Source organism: Schistocerca nitens, chromosome 1 (genome assembly GCF_023898315.1).
Source record: "Schistocerca nitens isolate TAMUIC-IGC-003100 chromosome 1, iqSchNite1.1, whole genome shotgun sequence".
Taxonomy (NCBI): domain Eukaryota; kingdom Metazoa; phylum Arthropoda; class Insecta; order Orthoptera; family Acrididae; genus Schistocerca; species Schistocerca nitens.
The window spans coordinates 1,049,356,095-1,049,374,052 of record NC_064614.1 but is presented as its reverse complement, the minus strand read 5'-3'; the positions used below and the strand labels follow the sequence as shown (position 1 = coordinate 1,049,374,052).

Sequence of the window (17,958 nt, the reverse complement as noted above, 5' to 3'; positions counted from 1 at the left end):
ATGTTGAGGGTATTGGATTAGGAAATGAGACACTTAAAGTAGTAAAGGAGTTTTGCTATTTGGGGAGCAAAATAACTGATGATGGTCGAAGTAGAGAGGATATAAAATGTAGACTGGCAATGGCAAGGAAAACGTTTCTGAAGAAGAGAAATTTGTTAACATCGAGTATAGATTTAAGTGTCAGGAAGTCATTTCTGAAAGTATTTGTATGGAGTGTAGCCATGTATGGAAGTGAAACATGGACGGTAAATAGTTTGGACAAGAAGAGAATAGAAGCTTTCGAAATGTGGTGCTACAGAAGAATGCTGAAGATTAGATGGGTAGATCAGATAACTGATGAGGAGGTATTGAATAGAATTGGGGAGAAGAGGAGTTTGTGGCACAACTTGACCAGAAGAAGGGATCGGTTGGTAGGACATGTTCTGAGGCATCAAGGGATCACCAATTTAGTATTGGAGGGCAGCGTGGAGGGTAAAAATCGTAGGGGGAGACCAAGAGATGAATACACTAAGCAGATTCAGAAGGATGTAGGTTGCAGTAGGTACTGGGAGATGAAGAAGCTTGCACAGGATAGAGTAGCATGGAGAGCTGCATCAAACCAGTCTCAGGACTGAAGACCACAACAACAACAACAAGCATAGTAAATCATGGGCATCCACTGCAAGACCAAACCACTTTGGAAGACAATGCTCTGTGTTTGGGGGCATCAGAAGAGTGTCATCTATTATGAGCTGCTAAAAACCGGTGAAGCCATTAACACTGATCACTACCAACAGCAAATGATTGGTTTAAGTCAAGCATTATGTGAAAAAAGACCAGAATATGGACAAAGGCAACACAAAGTCATATTGCTCCATGATAACGCCCCACCAAAAAATCAAAATGGGTCAGGGAAACGATCGAGGTGATCAGTTATGCGGCTTATTCTCCAGACTTGGCTCCATTCGATTATCATCTATTTGCATCACTGTGATACACTCTCGCTGGACAACGCTTCTATTCATATGAAAATGTACAAAAATGGTTCACTGACTGGTTCACTTCAAAAGAAGAATTTTTTGATGTGGCGTTCATAGCCTGCTGCAGTTTCAAACAAAAGATGTCTAATTATTGTAACCAAATTCCAGTTTCATACTTCAACACCTGGTATTTTTCTCCTTGCAGCTGTCACTAGTGTTATTGTGAAAGATGTAGAACATAATATAAATGATGCAACTAATGTGGTAGTCTGTAAAATCAGCACATGGCTTTCAGAGAACAGATTAACAGTTAACTGAAACAGAATGTAATTCATACTGTATCCAACATGGGACTCCTGTAAAAGCAGAATTTTAGTATCCCGAGGTAGTCTGCCAGTGAAGTTGAACATTTTAAATTCTCACAGTTGAGGATAGACGAAAGACTTTCTTAGAAGTGTGCAAATAATCTAGGACTAAAGGAGACCACTCACTGAATAGCAGAAGCAGTGAGAAAGGCACAAACAAAAGCGAATGAAAACTTGCCATATTTTCGAATAAATCCTTTGTTGAGTTTGAGAACAAATACACACACCTGCAATTTGGCGAGTGGCCTCCTTTACTCCTAAATTATTTACATTCTGCCAGAACTTTTCTACTACATTTTTCATGGAAGTATCACGTTTACCGAAAGTGAATGCTGCCATCTTCACAACAATGCTCTCCACATTTCCATCACTGAAACGCGAAGGAATGTTTACTTCACTTACGGTAACTCTTGTATGGTGCTGTATTTTGCACTAACTCTGGGCACTCACTAAGAACATTCTTAGCCCAGAAATGGGTGGTAAGACTCAACTGTGTTGTCAGTTTGCAAATTTTGTGTAGACTGTTGTTCAGGTGTCTCAGAATTCTGTCATGGTGTACACATATTCTATCACAAGATTTGATGTTGACAATGTTGATACATTTAAAAGAAACTGCAATACTGCTCAGTGAATACTATGAAGGAAAACAACCTCAACACTTTCTGAAACATAGTACAGAAACGTTTGCAGTGTGTAACAGGTTTCATTTTCAACAGGGTTCCATCAGAACTGGAAATCCAGGGTGATAAAACCCAAGCATTCACATCCAAGTTGAAACGTTCCCTTGTGGCACTAACTACATTGTACAGGAGTTCCTTCCAGTAAATGACAACTTTTCTGTGTAATATGTTATTTATTTGTATACTCTCACACAATTTTTTTGTGTTTTCTTAGTTCTTTTGTTTACAAACTTTCTAATCAGCTTTCTGTAAAGGGACTTTTTTAATGATTATAAAGTGGTGGATTGCATGGTCCCACATATCTGATAGATAGACACATAAATACACAAATAGGAGTAGCTTAGCTTCATGTACTTGCGAAGCACAATATTTCTCTTTCAGTTTTATAAGGCTGTTGTGTATTCTCTATTGGATTATGGTGGCAAGGGCATGGATCAAAAAGACCAACATTTCTGATGAACATAATGTTATCCATAACCAGGAAATAAGGCTTGCCTCAGGTGCCTAACGGACCAGCCCCACAGCTAGTCTCTGTGCTGAGATCGTTGAGCTGCCACTATTCACCAGATGGTCCATTAGATATAGGCCTTGGTTGATCCATTTACCAGCATGTGCACACAGTTGCCACATGAAATCAATGTGTCTTAGCTAAATATTCACCACATCCTATCAACATCACAGAATTCATCTCTTAATTTTTTTCTGAAGGCAAAAGATGTTTACAGTTCCAAGTACCATTGACATAATTACAGGTACAGAAAACTAGTATAAATAGTGAAGGTCAAAGGCCTGCAGAAGAAAATAATACCTGTAGTTAATTGCCTGTGTGCATGTGTCATTACGTTCTCAACGTCACTTTCAATAGATCATAATCATAACAAACATAAATGTTTAGCAAGTTCCAATAAATAAAAAAAATAGTCTGACAAAGAAATGCTAAATGTTGATATCTAAATTACACACAGAGAAACATTTGTACCTTTTCACTGCATCCTTATTCTTTTCAACAGTTTCCTTAACTTGGCCAGGTGGTGCTATGACTCTGTACTTCATACCACTTTTCCTGACAACTTCTTGAATGACTTGCCAGTTGTCAATAACAGAATGTGGATGCGTATAGTCAACCGAATTGTCCACAAACATCATCACCTCAAAAATGTGATCTTTCAGAACAGAACAACAATGAAAATTAAACCACCCATCCATACAAAAATTATAAACAATGGAAATTTCTACATTGTGGACATAGTATGTTGCTTCATTAAAGAGTAAGTACTCATATCTAAGTAAATTTAGATTCTAAATGACATTTTAAGGTTATTATATCTTAAATGACCAGTAAGTAAAATCTTTTTTAAACTATTTATTTCATGTAAAGGAAGAAAACATATTCTTTCTATTAACTATTATAAAATTGTTGTTTTTCTGCTGTATTGAGATATATGTAGCCCATAGTTTTCTGTAATTACAAAGTCTCAAATAAATTTACAAAATAAATTGTGACACATTTTCTTTTATAATTCAGAACAATAAATTTATACATATGTAAAGTAATTCAATACTATGTGGATGCACAACAGTGAAGAATAAAAAAAAGGTGAGTCCCCAATGAAGGTCTTATCACATACTGTGCTAGAATCAGACTTTGGACGACATCTTCAGATGAAAGACAACTTCCTTCCTAATATTAGTTGTTACCAGTGATGTAATGGTATTGTGGCCTTGTGATGTCCTAATTGGGCAGTGAAAGTGAAAGTTGGTGTGTGGGAAGAGGACATTTTGGAGCAGTTGTGTTGCTTGAGATATTCTCTTCTGATAAATTTCAATACTACTGGTCAGTTGTTATTTTCAAAAGTTCATTATGTATGTTGGTTGTGTTTTTCTTGTGACGAATGTCGGTGGAGGCGTGTGATGTGCTGAGCACCATAACTTTCCTCCAGAAGTATGGTGTACTGGCAGAATACGTCAAAAGCATGAAATTCCTGTGAAAATGATTGAAGAGGTCAATCTCATGACAGTGACAGTTTTCTGTGGACAATTTGTGACATTCGAGTTGGCGAAAAACCTGTCCAAAGTATCTTGACAGGTGACATTCTTTATTCGTGCCACTATTCATTCAGTTACTGATTTGCTGGAAATGGAGAGAGTGAGAAGTTAATTTTACAGGTGTATTACTTTTACTCTTTTATAAAATCAATTTTAATTTGTCTAGTATCAGTTGTAGGAAAATGATTAAGGTTAATGGAAGGGAAGTTTGGTTTTTAGCAGGAGGGGAGAGAGATAAGCTGGAGAGATTGTTTGAGTACAAGAAGAGAGGAACAGGTATTTTATTTCTCTATAGCCTACTAATTTTTGCGTTCTTTGAATGGTGTTCAATGATATGTGTCTGATTTTCACTAATTACATTTTTTAAAGGGGAGTATGTTTTGAAGGTTCACTTATTGAATTTTTGGATTTTATTATGAATGTATGCAATGGCTGGTATCAGTGATTTCATTGCAGCTATACTGGTAAACTGAAGTTACTGATACCACATAAACATTCACACCAGAGAATTACCTGGTTTATTTGTAAACATGGTTTCTTTGTAGTTAATAAGTATTATGGAATTCACTTGAGCTACAAATGTGAAGTGTAGATGATGATATTGGTCTTGTCATAAACAGTTTGTTATGTTTTAGATTTAATTTTGGTGGTTATTGTGGAGTTCATCTTAGCTATATGAATGAAATGAATTTATCAACACCAGTTTGTATTTTTCTTCTATGCAGATGTCAATGTTTTGTCATTATAAGCTTTACACGTTATGTGAACTTATCAGTACCTGCATCAGTTCTTTCTTGCGATTCAGTATAACTATATAGATGTGTTAATTAAAGAAAGTGATACCAATGTTGTTGTGTTTTCTGGAGTATTTATGTAATGTAATGGTCATATCTGGAGGGGGGCTTTTCTGTCTGGCTTGTCCCATACAAAGAAAATCCCAAATTTCTGTAGGTGTCCTACTGGTCTCCATTGTAGATTGATTGCACTTCCCCAGTATTCTATCAAAAAACCGGAGTCTACCACCTGCTTTACCCACAACTAACCCTATGTGACCATTCCATTTCCTATCCCTACAAAGTGTTACACCGAGGTACTTCTATGAGTTCGTCAATTCCAACAGTGACTCATTCATATTATAGTCATAGAACGCTACATTTTTTCATTCTGTGAAGTGCAAAATTTTACATTTCTGAACGCATAGAGCACATTGCTAATCTCTGGAGCATACTGAAATCTTATCAAGATCTGTCTGAATATTTATGCAGCTTCTTTCAGACAGCACTTCATTATAGATAGTTGCAGCATCTACAATAAGTCTGAGCTTCGATTAATATTGCCTGCAAGGTCATTAATGTACAACATAATCAACAAGGGTTCCAACACATTTCCCTGGGAGAGACACAAAGTTCACTTGATACCCCATATGACCGAACTTTTGACAATAAGTGAAGGTGTGGTACTGAGTCAAATGCATTTTGGATATCAAGAAAAACTGCATCTACATAGTTGCCTTGATCCAAAGCTTTCAGTAGGCCGTGTCATTTGAGAAAAGTGTGTGTTGTGTTTCACATTATTGATGTTTTCAAAATCCATGCTGGTTGTCACTGAGGAGGTAATTCTGTTCAAAATACCTCATTATGTTTGAGTTCAGAATATGTTCTACAGAGCTATGACAACACTGAGATGTTACTGTAGAGACGTTTACAAAACTGCAACATGTGACTGGGTGAGGTAAACAGGTGAAGCTGTCATACCCAGCTCACTGTAACTGTCAGAGATCTTATGCCAATTAAAATATAGGTACATTTAACACTGGTGAATAATATTTTAATGCTTTACAAGATTTGTCATAAATAGCATCTTTCCCAATATCTCCTTTAACTTTAAAAGGAATATGAAGCTTACCAACACCTTTTCCTATGGCATTGCCTAGTTCTTCAACTGTCATGTTTTTCCATATTTCTATAGTTGGCGCATTACTTTTTGGGGTGTATTGAATAATCCTTGGCGCTTTCTGTTAAAAATAAAAATATATATCAGACAACAGGTCTATTATATAAGGGAATTTTAATTTGTGTGACAGTAAAACTTACTTTCTCTTCCGCTGATCTTCTCTTTTTTCGAAGCCAGCTTGTAGCATATAATGATCTACATTGATGACACAAGTGTAGATCTGTCACTTTTGTTTGAAAACGGACAATTGTAGGCATACTACTTATATTTTTCCACATGGGCTTGTGAAGAAGTGATCCTCTTATGCTATAAAACAAGTACATAAAATTTTGAGTCTAACATTCTTGGAGATTTACCATTAATCTTTGTATTACATTCACAAATGTTGACAGTATATCATTCCACATACATATGAAATTTAACCAATGTCAGGGAATGCTTTATTTTAACATGTCTCGAGTAAAGGCACTTTGCTACTATGGAAATCTACCGTAGGTCGGAATTAATTTCTTCATACTAAACAAAATTCTGTTTCTATTTTTACCTGTAATGTTATACTGTACTGAACATACAAGGCGGAATGAAAAATTTTATACAAAAACAAAAGTTAATCTAAATGCCACTTGATATCAAGGTGGAATATGGTCACAGTAGATAATTAACAATAAATAAATCAAAAACAAGATGTTCCCACAATGACATAACGGTGTTGGTTCTAGTCTCCTAATATGTCATTCCAAATTAAGTGACTGGAAAGAGAGAAACAAATCCAGTGTTTTGAATTACACGTGAAACAAAAAAAAATCTCAGTAACTAGGTGGTTCATACAATGAAAACGAAAGTGGTTCTATGTATCTCAACTGCTACTTCGGAATATCCGAACACAAATATATAAAAGTTTGTTAACGATCCTTTCTAGTGATTCAAATAACGAAATACAATAGAACCATATATATTACATGTTGAGGACGACTACTACAATAAGCTATACTACCAACGTATATGAACGATCTAAGTAGCCTTAAAATAAAAATTAAAAAGCCTATAACTTCAGTTTGCAAAATAATTCACCTGATTAAGAAAAATGATTTAACAAATACTGTAGCCATAGCGCTATTGTTGTATACACAAAACTGTAAACATGTCAAACATCTTATGAAAGACACTACAACCTTCCAAAGCCAGTCGTCCCTATAGAGATCACTTGTGATACCGCTTGCTGTAAATATCTTAGTACTACCTTGTAAATCGCTGATCTGTGTAATCGATACAACACAGGTACACTCTCTTACTTTAGGACAATTATAAATACATAGAATAGTACAGGGATAGTCTTGTCCATTTTGTTGGGTACAGAAAAGACTACATCTCCGCAGTATTCACCTTTTCTGAAACGTGTTCTCAGTGTGTTCATACGATCAATGTACATGAAGTAGTGACAACGTGGTCCAGACCACAGTTAGACTGTGGTCCAGACGCTCGCAAGATATCGAGAATGCGCAAATAGGGTATGGAAGCGGTCAGGTGGCGCTGTTATCGATTTGTGTTGTGCATTTGACGGGCATGCGGTTGGGAGTGTTGTTAGTGTGTGGCGTCGAAGAGAAGAGTGTCGATTTCACCACTCTAAAGCATTTTTTCAAAAGATGATCAACGTTCATGGATTAAAATCGAGGCTGCCCCTGAGAAAAATGCATCAGAATGTTATCGAGGATTACGTGGAGCCTGTTGGGGGAACGCATTACCATATAGGACGGTCATACGACGAGTCAGACTGCGACTGAGGATTTTTACGGCACAGATCGGCTTTACATTTCTCAAGACCAAATTGGTATCGCGAGTGGTCTCGTTTTCATCGATGGACTGTCCGTAATTATCTGTAAAGGTTGGTCTCAGTCATCAAATGCTGTGGCGCATGCTGAAGAAACGTCTTAACATGAGAAAAATACTGTCCTATTGGATTTCACATTGACTTACCAACGGATATGGCACCGGTATGTTTTGGCTGGCATCCACCTGGACAGATACTGCAACGAAGGAGACATATTTCTGGAGCATATCTTCACCATCGGTGACACGTGGATATGAGCCTATGAGTCTGAATTAATGCATCAATAGAATGAATGGCGTCACCCAGGTTCGTCACATCCACAGAAATTTCGAGAGACACCCAGTCAGGTGAAGCTATAGTTGACTGTGGCATGTGGCTAAGAGGGTGTTATGCATACTATGCTTGAGAGAATAAATTGTCAACACTGATTAGTATTCCCGATTTCTTAAGTACATCAGTTACCAGCTATGTGGTGCAAACTTCTACGTTTATTGTGAGACAAGTGCATGACAACAAACATTGTCATGTTGCAAACCATGTGGTTTGAGGTGCCATGTCACAGATTGCACGGCCCCTTCCACTAAAGGTTCCTGTCCTCCCTCGGCCATGGGTGTATGTTGTTGTTCTCAGCATAAGTCAGTTTAAGTTAGTTTAAGTAGTGTGTAAGTCTAGGGACCGATGATCTAAGCACTTTGGTCTCTTAGAAATTCACACAGGTAGTTCTTGGAACATTTTTCGTACTCGCCAGACGTGAGTCCCTACGACTTCAACCAGTTTTAGAAGTTTAAAGAACCCATCCCAGGTCGATGATATCCTGACATGGCATCTATATCCAAGCAGCAGGGCGCTCTATTGCTGTCATCAATTCGCATATTTTACTGTTCGCATCGCTTCTGACTAATCTTTCATTGATTGTATCAATACCCATTTGTATTGTGATGTACTGTGAAGTTTCGAACATTCGCGAGTGCCGCGAAAAACCCGTACATTAATCGTAGGCTTTTACTAAATTTGGGAACAGCTATCCTACACTAGTTCAAAATAATCATCCTCTAATTTCATTGTACAATAACGTGAGAAACAGAGAAGTTTGAGTATTTTCGGATGCTTATAAAAGTATATTTTCATAACTTACCAGTGCGATTGTTTTCGATATGCATTTAATTTGTAGCAAATCAGCGTTTGTGGTTCATAGTTCAACCAAAAAATACACCACTCCCGAATTTCATTGAATATCAATGCAAATAAACGTACGTTTTTGAGAATTTTCAGAAGCCTCCGTTGTCCTTTGCATAATCTACTAGCAATTTGTAGATAACCGGCGTTTATGATTTAGCTGTTGTAGCAAATTTTGTACCTAAAATATTGTGTTAAATTTAGTTTTCCCTTGAAGAGGAGTATAAAAATACATTGTCTGCATTAATCGTAATTAATTCTGTTTTCGAGTATGCTAACAACTGTAATTGACATCAAAACGTTCTAGGAAACTAGTGATTGTTACTACAGTTTTTTTTTTGTTGCCTTACTGGAAATCTCGATTTGTGTATTTGCTTCAGTTCTTATAGCGAATTAGCAACTTTTTAGCTTTACGCATTATAAACTAATCAGTGGACTTAATTTAAAGTTCCTGGTTCATTGCCTTGTAATACATCACATCAGCCAAAATGCTATCCCACTGTAAATGCTGTTCTCAAACAAAGGATGAGTCGGCTGACGTTCTAAAGTAGCTGGAAATCTACTGTCAAACGATTGGCAACTGCTGCGAATTGGTGTGATGGAAGAGCTCCTGAGAGCCGTGTACCTGTTATATCTGTACCAGAGGTACCTCAAGTGCTATCCTCTCCTGTGGATCCTGACTCCTCTGTAGAAAGTACAGTATCTCTCATTACCTGTCCACTTGACTCTGAGTGGTGTTTCAATGGTAAATCTAGGTTTCCTGTACAGGGTGGGCAGGGACCAGGGAGAACTCAGAGTGTTGTACTGATCCCCCTAATCAATAAGTTTGAGATCTTGTCTTTCATTGCTTTCACTGAAACTGGTAGTGAGCCACTGGAACTCACGTCTTCTGTTTTGGGAAAATATGTTTTGTATGTATAAAGAGGAGGCAAACGCAAAAGGGTAGGGATCTATTAATGGTTGGCAGAACAAACATACAGCAAATGATGGTATCCCTTAGGGAAATGGCAGCGAGGACAGGAAAGGACACTGTGTTCTATTAATGTGCATGCCTGGTAGGCTCATTCAAAATTCGAAGAGGTTATTCCAGCAGCCATTGAGGGAATGGGGTGAAACCAACTCCAGATTGTGGCACAGATTGGAAAAAATGACGACCGTCATCTGGGCTCTGAGGTCATTTTTTGGACATTTCAGCAACTGGTGGAGAAGGTTGAGAAAACCAGCCTTGTGCATGGAGTTTCAACGAATCTCACGATTTGCAGCATTGTCCCCAGAACTGATCATGGCCCTTTGGCTTTGATTTGAATGGAACGACTGAACCAGAAACTTTGAAGGTTCTGTGATAATTTAGTCTGTGACCTTCTGGACTTGCGACATATGGTTGAGAATTGTAGTGTCCCCCTTAATAGGCCAAGTGTGGACTACACATCAGAGGCAGATGGTAGCTCAGGTAGCTGATGTGTGTAGGGTGCACACAAGGGTTTTTCAGATCAGGTGGCTTTCCATCCAATCCAGATAACGACAGCTGTAGGAAACCCAGAAGTATCAGTATAAGATCGAAAGAAATGCCTCCCACGGCTGAGAGTATTAAAATCCTAATGGTAAACTTCCAAAGCATTCGCAACAAAGTGTCAGAGTTTGAAGTGTTCATGAAAGCAGTGTGTGTCGCACAATACCAGACATAGATAGCTGGTTGAAACCTGAAATTGATTGCAATGATATTTTTGGGGAATATTTAAGAGTACCTTGAAAGGATAGCCAGATGGGAAATGGAAGTGGTGTCTTCTCGCAGTAGACAAGAAACTCAAATTCACTGAGATAGAAATTGAAGCAGCATGCGATATTGTTTGGGCAAGACTCAGTATCAGCGGTAGGCATATGATGATAATTCCATCCTTTTATCGCCCACCAATCGCCTGATGTAATGGAAAACTTTAGAGAAAACCTCAGTTGACTTGTGCATAAGTTCCTCAATCTTACTATAAACATTGGTGGAGACCTTAATCATCCAATAATCAATAGCGAAAATTATAGTTTTAGTAGTGGTGGTCATGATACGACAGCCTGTGAAACTTTACTGAATGCCTTCTCTGAAACCTACTTAGCACAGATAGTTAGGAACCCCACTCATGGTGGAAATATATGGGATCTAATGACAACAAATAGACCAGAACTCTCTGAGGATGTCCACATCGAAACTGGTATCAGTGTCCATGATGTGTTTGTGGCAACAATGATTACTGAAGTACAAACGACAACTGAAAAAAGCAGAAAGATATAAATGTTCAGTAAACTAGATAAAAAATCAGTAGTGTGGTATCTCAATGAGGAACTCGAAACTATCAGCTCAGGGCAGTAGCTTGTAGGGGAGTTCCGGCTCAAGCTTAAAAGATTAGTTGACCATAGATAGATATGTACCCTGTAGAACAGTTCATAATTTGAGGGAACCTCCATGGTACACAGATAATGTGAAGAAACTTCTAAAGAAACAGAGGTTACCGCATAATAGGTGTAAAACGAAATATAGTGCTGTAGACAGAGAGATGCTTGAATGAAACACATTTGGCTGTCAAGAGAGCAATGCGGTATGCCTTCAATGGCTACCATAGCAGAATATTATCAAGTGGTCTTTCATAGAACCCAAAAAGATTCTGGTCATATGTAAAGGCTGTCAGTGACACCAAAGTTAGTGTCCAGTCGCTAGCAAATGAGACAAGAACTGAAACTGAGGGTGGCATAACAAAAGCTGAAATCCTTAACTCCATTTTAAAATGTTACTTTACAAAGGAAAACTGACGAGAATCATCCCTATTTAATCCTCGTAACACTGAAAAGATGAATGAAATATTAGTGTAACTGGTATTGAGGGTGAAAGGGTACAGTACCGCCCGACATTGAAAATAGGTACAACATACTTCATTATTTTTGTCAGAACAACACATTTTTTTGTAAAATAACTCAATTTCAATTAATACAGCGAAGCCGGATACCAGTGTGGGAAAGAATGACAATTTATTTATTTAATTGATCACATGTGCACTCCCACAAAATAAATCCCTACATCCAGTTTGGTGAGATCTGTGAAATGAATGAATGTATGGTCGTCTGCTAACTGCAGATAGTGAATGTGAATATATGATCATCTTTGAGACGATCCTTTGGCCACCTTTGGTGGGACCAAAGAGATGAAACTTACCGGAGCTTTGAGCGCCTGAAATGTGGCTGACCAATACGGTAGCATGGTCTTCTCCCACCTCGACAGAGGTGCGAGATGACCTGAAGAACGGCCATGTTTCAGCACTCTGCCGCTGGATCTTGTGCTGTTAAGACCTGTCTTAGGTGTGTTCCGTAAAGACAAAAGAGTGGAGACATGGTATGCATGTGGAATACTTAAGAGTAGTTTGAAATAATAATTTCTCTATTTCAGGAACTTGTGTGGGGAGAATTAAATGTCAGGCAGGTAATATTAATGGGATCGTAGTAATCTTTGGAAGTGACCAATGGTCACAATGAAACCACGTGTAGCAATAAGCTGAAATACTTCCATGTGCTTAAGTTAAACTGAATTACTAGCGTGTGTACTGTAAGTTGAAATATTTAAGAAATGACGTGTGCAGGACTTGAAATTAGAGACGAGTACTTCCACGTGGTGAGTACTGTGTGAGTCTCAATCTGTGTATGAGACAGAGGATAAAGAGAAGTACTCGTCCATGGTATCAGTTGAGGACTCGCGTGTGTGATGAATATGTTCTTAATATTACTTTGCGTGATATGTTTCCGTGTGACGCTTGATTCATACTCTGAGAGAGAAGCAAGGTGAGTCAGCCGTCTATCCAGCAACGCCACTTGGCTTGCATTGCACAGGAAGACGTGCATATACCTCCAGAGTTCATAGTAGGAAAGTAGAATTACGAAGTGGGGCAGTGTCGTGTGAAACTGGGATAAATATTAATTGAAGTGGGAAAGCTGAAAGTGATAATGTTGTGACTATTCCCTGTGTTGTATTTCATGTTGTAGTGTGGTGCATGTCATGTAATTTAAGTATGTGTGGTTTGCATGGGAGAGTAGCAAGGTAGTTTCAGAGGTAGTGGGTTATGCGTGTTCCTTTTGTACCGCTCGGTCTGGAGGAAAGTTTCGTGATGATGGTTGTGAGAGTCGAAGTGTGAGATATAGAAAAAGATCCACCGTCCTATCCAGAAAGTGCACTGTAGCGTTAAATAATTACGAGACCGTAAGATAGAGAATCACCAATGTAAAGCCATGCCCACTGGGCGGCATTTCTCATGTGTTATTGTTGTAGGTTATAGAATTTGTGTGTTTAGGTTATAGAATTTATCGGAATAAATAAGATAGTGAAAAGAAAAAGATTGGTGGTCTTTTCCTTCGAAATGTATGTTGTCATGATATCCAGAATTTATAATGTGTGAGCCACTCATATTCATGCGATGGCCACGTGTTGATAAAAGCCGTTAAAATAAAAAAAAATAAGAAAATGTGGTATTGCCAGTGTGTCGTGAACAGTCAGAGTTCTGTAAGTTACTGATAGTCAGATGTGCGTTTCCGTTGCGTATTATTCATATAGGAGGATAATTTGTAACTTAATTGTGAGTACAAGAGTTCATGATACTCGATAAATAAGAATGAATCCACTCGCTTGGCAGACCACTCATCTTGCAGGCCAGACTGCTTGATGCCACAGTATGAGCAAGGTATGTGGGTGCCTCTCGTAATTTCGACCCTGCCAAGATTTTGCTGTTAGGGTTTGCTGTTAAGATTTTTTTGATGGAATATATTCTGATAGCACTAAGGAGTAAAATTTTTTTGTTTGCAATTTCTTTCTGGATTGGTGAGGATCTTTAATTTTTTTTTGTAATCGGTTGCCACGTAGTCCAAGGCTGGAAGATCGTTGTATAATTTTTTTTGTGTAGTGTCCGTAGTAACTAGGTCGCAGTCGAAAAGTGTAGTCACCATGGAGGAGAGTGATTCTGGGGTAAACGTAGCAGTGTAGCAGGAAGTGGGTGTCGACCTTGGGTTAATGAGCGAGAACGGCAAACACTCGGAAGGGGCTGAATTGTTCAGCGGACCGCGGCTAGGTGATCCTTTAAGCGGCGGTCTTTGTCCACAATCTGGGGCTTTTCCCGACCACTCGGGCGAGCCGGGACTATGTCAGGTATACAGTGAAAGTGCAGCTACCCTTAGCGAAGCTACGGTTTCTCAGGCGAACGAGGTGAGTGCGTCGAAAGTAGCAAATGACAATGTGCTACTGCAGTTTTTACAGAGGATGGATAGAGATAATAAGGAAAGATTGGAAACGAAGGATAGAGATAATAAGGAAAGATTGGAAGCGATGGATAAAGATAGTAAGGAAAGATTGGAAGCGATGGATAAAGATAATAAGGAAAGAGATAGGGAGACTAAGGAAAGATTGGAAGCGATGGATAAAGATAGTAAGGAAAGATTGGAGGCAATGGATAAGGGAAATGAAGAGGCAATGAGGAAGCTACACTCAGTTATCGATGAGCGTCTGCCCGCAGTTAATAATCGGTTAGATGAGGGGGAGAAGAATCTGGGTGCGTTGAAGCAAGTATGTGACGCCGTGAAAGAAAAAGCCAATAATTTGGAGGTACGAATAATTGCAATAGAGAGTGATATTACAGAAAGTAGGGACGTGTTGCCAGATGAGCGAATCAAAGAGGTAGTGGTCAGAATGAATACGATTAGTGCAGATGTAGAAGAGATCAGTATAAGAGGCGAGACAGGCTCTGACAGTACGCATCGAGAGGTTTATGCCAACCAGGGGGAGATACAATCACTATTTCAACTTAAAGAGGCGCAATTAGAAATATGTAGGAAACATAGGGAAGAACTAGCACAGTTGCAATTAGCGTGCAGTAGCGAAGGTGACATACCACTAGGTAGATTGCAGAGGGAGAGTGAGATAAATTCAAAAAACGAAAATAGGCAGAAAGAGGAAGACAAACTCAGAGAGTTAGAAGAACGGTTGCGTCGGATAAAACAGGTGGCAAACCCAACTGGGTATAGTCCAAGGCTGTCTCAATTTCAAGATTCATTACCTTCATCGTGGGGACTGCTCCTCAAAATGAAGATTGAGTGTAACCATTTGAGGGACGAGGCTAAAGCGAAAATGCAGGAAGTTATTAAAGACTGTAGTAGCTATTTAAATGAAGTCTGGTCGAAAAGTAAGCAGGACCAGGTTACGCAAAGCATATTGATGATGTCAAACTGTAACGAAGGTGGTATAAGAGATCCAGTGGCGTGCTATCAGGAAATGCTGAGACGAAATAGGTATTTGGATGTGCCATACGAAACTGGGGAGCTCATTAGGATCTGTATAACGAAGTTGCCAGTGAGATTGCGCAGAGATATAGTGATAGCAGGCAGAGGCTTAGACGATTCCACGTCATTTCAGCACTTGTTACAGGATCTGGGTAATGAGAGCAATATCGTGAACGGAGACACGACTCATAGGTCAGACAGAGTCGAGGATAGGAACGGCAGAAACTATCAGAATGACAGGAGAGCATGGAATCCTGGCATTTCTTTCTTGTCGTAATAGATTGATGGATAGGAGAAACTAATCCAACATATCTGCCCTCAGCATCTTGCCTTAAAACACATGCCGCTGGCACTGAAAATTGTCTATGTAGGAGACATACTCTACTGATATGTAGGAATGCAAATACCTTACTTCTGATCATAGAATAAAACACCAGTAATGGAATCTGTTAGGCTGGTCTCTCAGAGCAAAATTTGCAAATTTTTATTTCGAACACTAAAGTAAAAGGACTGTTTCCTCAAAACAAACCAGTTACTAAAAAAATGTTATGTAATAGTGCCAATGAGTCCAGTTTAATTAGTGCGATTTGACTATTGCAGGTACTTAACACGTAATGTAAAAAGGCAACATTAGGATCGAAGTTTTTAAATTAGATGCCATCTGATCTATAGTATGTCATTGTCGTGGTGATTGTTATAATGAAGTGCTGTGTATGGTTGTTCGGAATCTGGTGTTAGGAAAAGAGGCCACTAGCACCAAAGTTTCTAACACTTGTGCCGTACAGTTTCTCCCAGCTTGTATATTCTCTGCACACATTTAATTTTCATGTAAGCACAGATTCCTAACTAGCAAATTATTTACTGTGTACAGTGAACCATTTAGAGTGAGGCGGATTGTCCATGAAAACGCTGTACTGATTGAGACGATCAAGGGAAAACAATCGCATAGGCTTCATCACATTTCTAACATCAAATTATGGAAAAGTTAAGGATAGATCGAAAGTAGGAAATTTATGGTAGATAGTCAGTGTATTTATTTGTGGTGTGTAACGTTGTGCAGGGTCAAATCGAACATAAGAATTTTCAGGCGGGATGTCAGGAAGTATGACGGAATAGACTGGTCGAATGAGTCATGAACAGGAGTAGACAGAGTGGTGTATTTACGTATTTTTTGTCATATGAATAAGGATCAAGCAGAAACGACGTGATGATTAATGAGTGGATAAAGATGGTAGATAGAGAGAGAAGCGACGTGATAAATAATAGGGGATAGAGGTGATATTTAAGGAGAGAAGCGACGTGAAGCAGCGTGATTAATAAAGAGAGATTCGACGTGATGAAACAGTGGTAAATAAAGGTGAGTAGAATTAATAATGTGGAGATGTCTTAGATGTATGTTACAGAGAGGCCTGTGTATGCTGCAATCGAGATTGATGCCAATGGCGAAGGAAGACCAGGAAATAATGGAGTAATGGACGGACAGAGAGCCGAAATACGAATGAAGAGAGGAGGACAACTGCACAACGTGAAAGGACATAAAGGGAGTATGGGATCCAGATGGTGAACGTTGTGGAATACTGACGTAAGATGTAATATAAGTGTAAATCTAATTCTTACCATAACATTTGCAACATGAAAAAAAAGTAATTTTTGTTGTTGTTGTTGAAGCCTGGTGCCAGTATAACTATTCAAAACGGTACCAAGAATGTGTACAGCTATTTTGCAGGATGAATAATTTGTGTACTTTTTGTTCTTAGATGAAATGTCGCAATTCTAAGTTGATATTTAGTGGGATGAATAATCGGTAAAGTGAATGCAGAGGTAAGCTGATGGAGAGAGGTGCCAGAGTGAAAGGACGAATTAGGAGACTGGAATGCTATCTCCGAAACAGCTTCATGTGTTATGTGGTTGAGTATAAGGGAGCAAAGGTATGGTATGTTGTCGTGAGTGTGGTGGTGTTAAGGTTAGGTGACTTCTAGACCTATTCTGTTAATGTATTAATGGATTGAATGAGAAGGAAAATGTGATGTCTGGTGAGTGAGAGTCGTAGAGTAGTGTGATCAATGCGCACACTCCTGTAAAGGGTATGCTACCGATCCATAACTAAAACATTATTGTGCTCTATTGTTTGATTTGGATGAACCTCGATGGCAGTTCAGGATCTGACATCATGAGGATGGTACATACATGTCCTAGAAATGTTGTTGTATGTAATAAAAAGGTAAAATATATAAAGAGATACTAATTTCAGTCTGTCACAAGCACAAAGGTGCATTGTATGTTGTAGATTTAGAGTCATCAGTTTCTAAAATGTTTATTGTGTTAGGATGTTAAAGTAGTTTACTATTTAATAACATGTGGTAGGTAATTGTGAGCTGTGTAGATTATTTCTTATTTTTTTTGTTAGAACACTTTCAAGGGGTATTAATTTCAGTCTGTCACAAGCACAAAGGTTCACTGTATACTGTAGTTTTAGAATCAACAGTTTCTAATATTTTCACTGTGATAGGATGTTGGAGTAGTCTAATATTTGATATTGTAATTATGAGTTGTATAGATTGTTTCTTATTCCTTCTTTTTTTAACATTTTCATGTTTTGTATGAGGGACGACAGGTACAATCAGTAGCACAAGTGTGGGCTGTATTTAGAAAAG

General features: G+C 38.5%; 1 protein-coding gene across 1 annotated transcript in view; it reads right to left on the bottom strand.

Annotated features, from left to right (window-relative positions):
- Nucleotides 1-7,196, bottom strand: part of LOC126197262 (translation initiation factor IF-2, mitochondrial) — a 103,339-nt gene extending 96,143 nt beyond the window's left edge. Inside the window, exons 1-4 of the mRNA XM_049934628.1 lie at nucleotides 7,075-7,196; nucleotides 6,144-6,309; nucleotides 5,956-6,064; nucleotides 2,984-3,167 (exon numbers count right to left, since the gene is read on the bottom strand). Of these exons, the coding sequence (XP_049790585.1) occupies nucleotides 2,984-3,167; nucleotides 5,956-6,064; nucleotides 6,144-6,309; nucleotides 7,075-7,112 (497 nt within the window). The 5' untranslated portion in view covers nucleotides 7,113-7,196. The remainder of the gene's footprint in view (nucleotides 1-2,983; nucleotides 3,168-5,955; nucleotides 6,065-6,143; nucleotides 6,310-7,074) is intronic.
- Nucleotides 7,197-17,958: the final 10,762 nt, after the last annotated feature.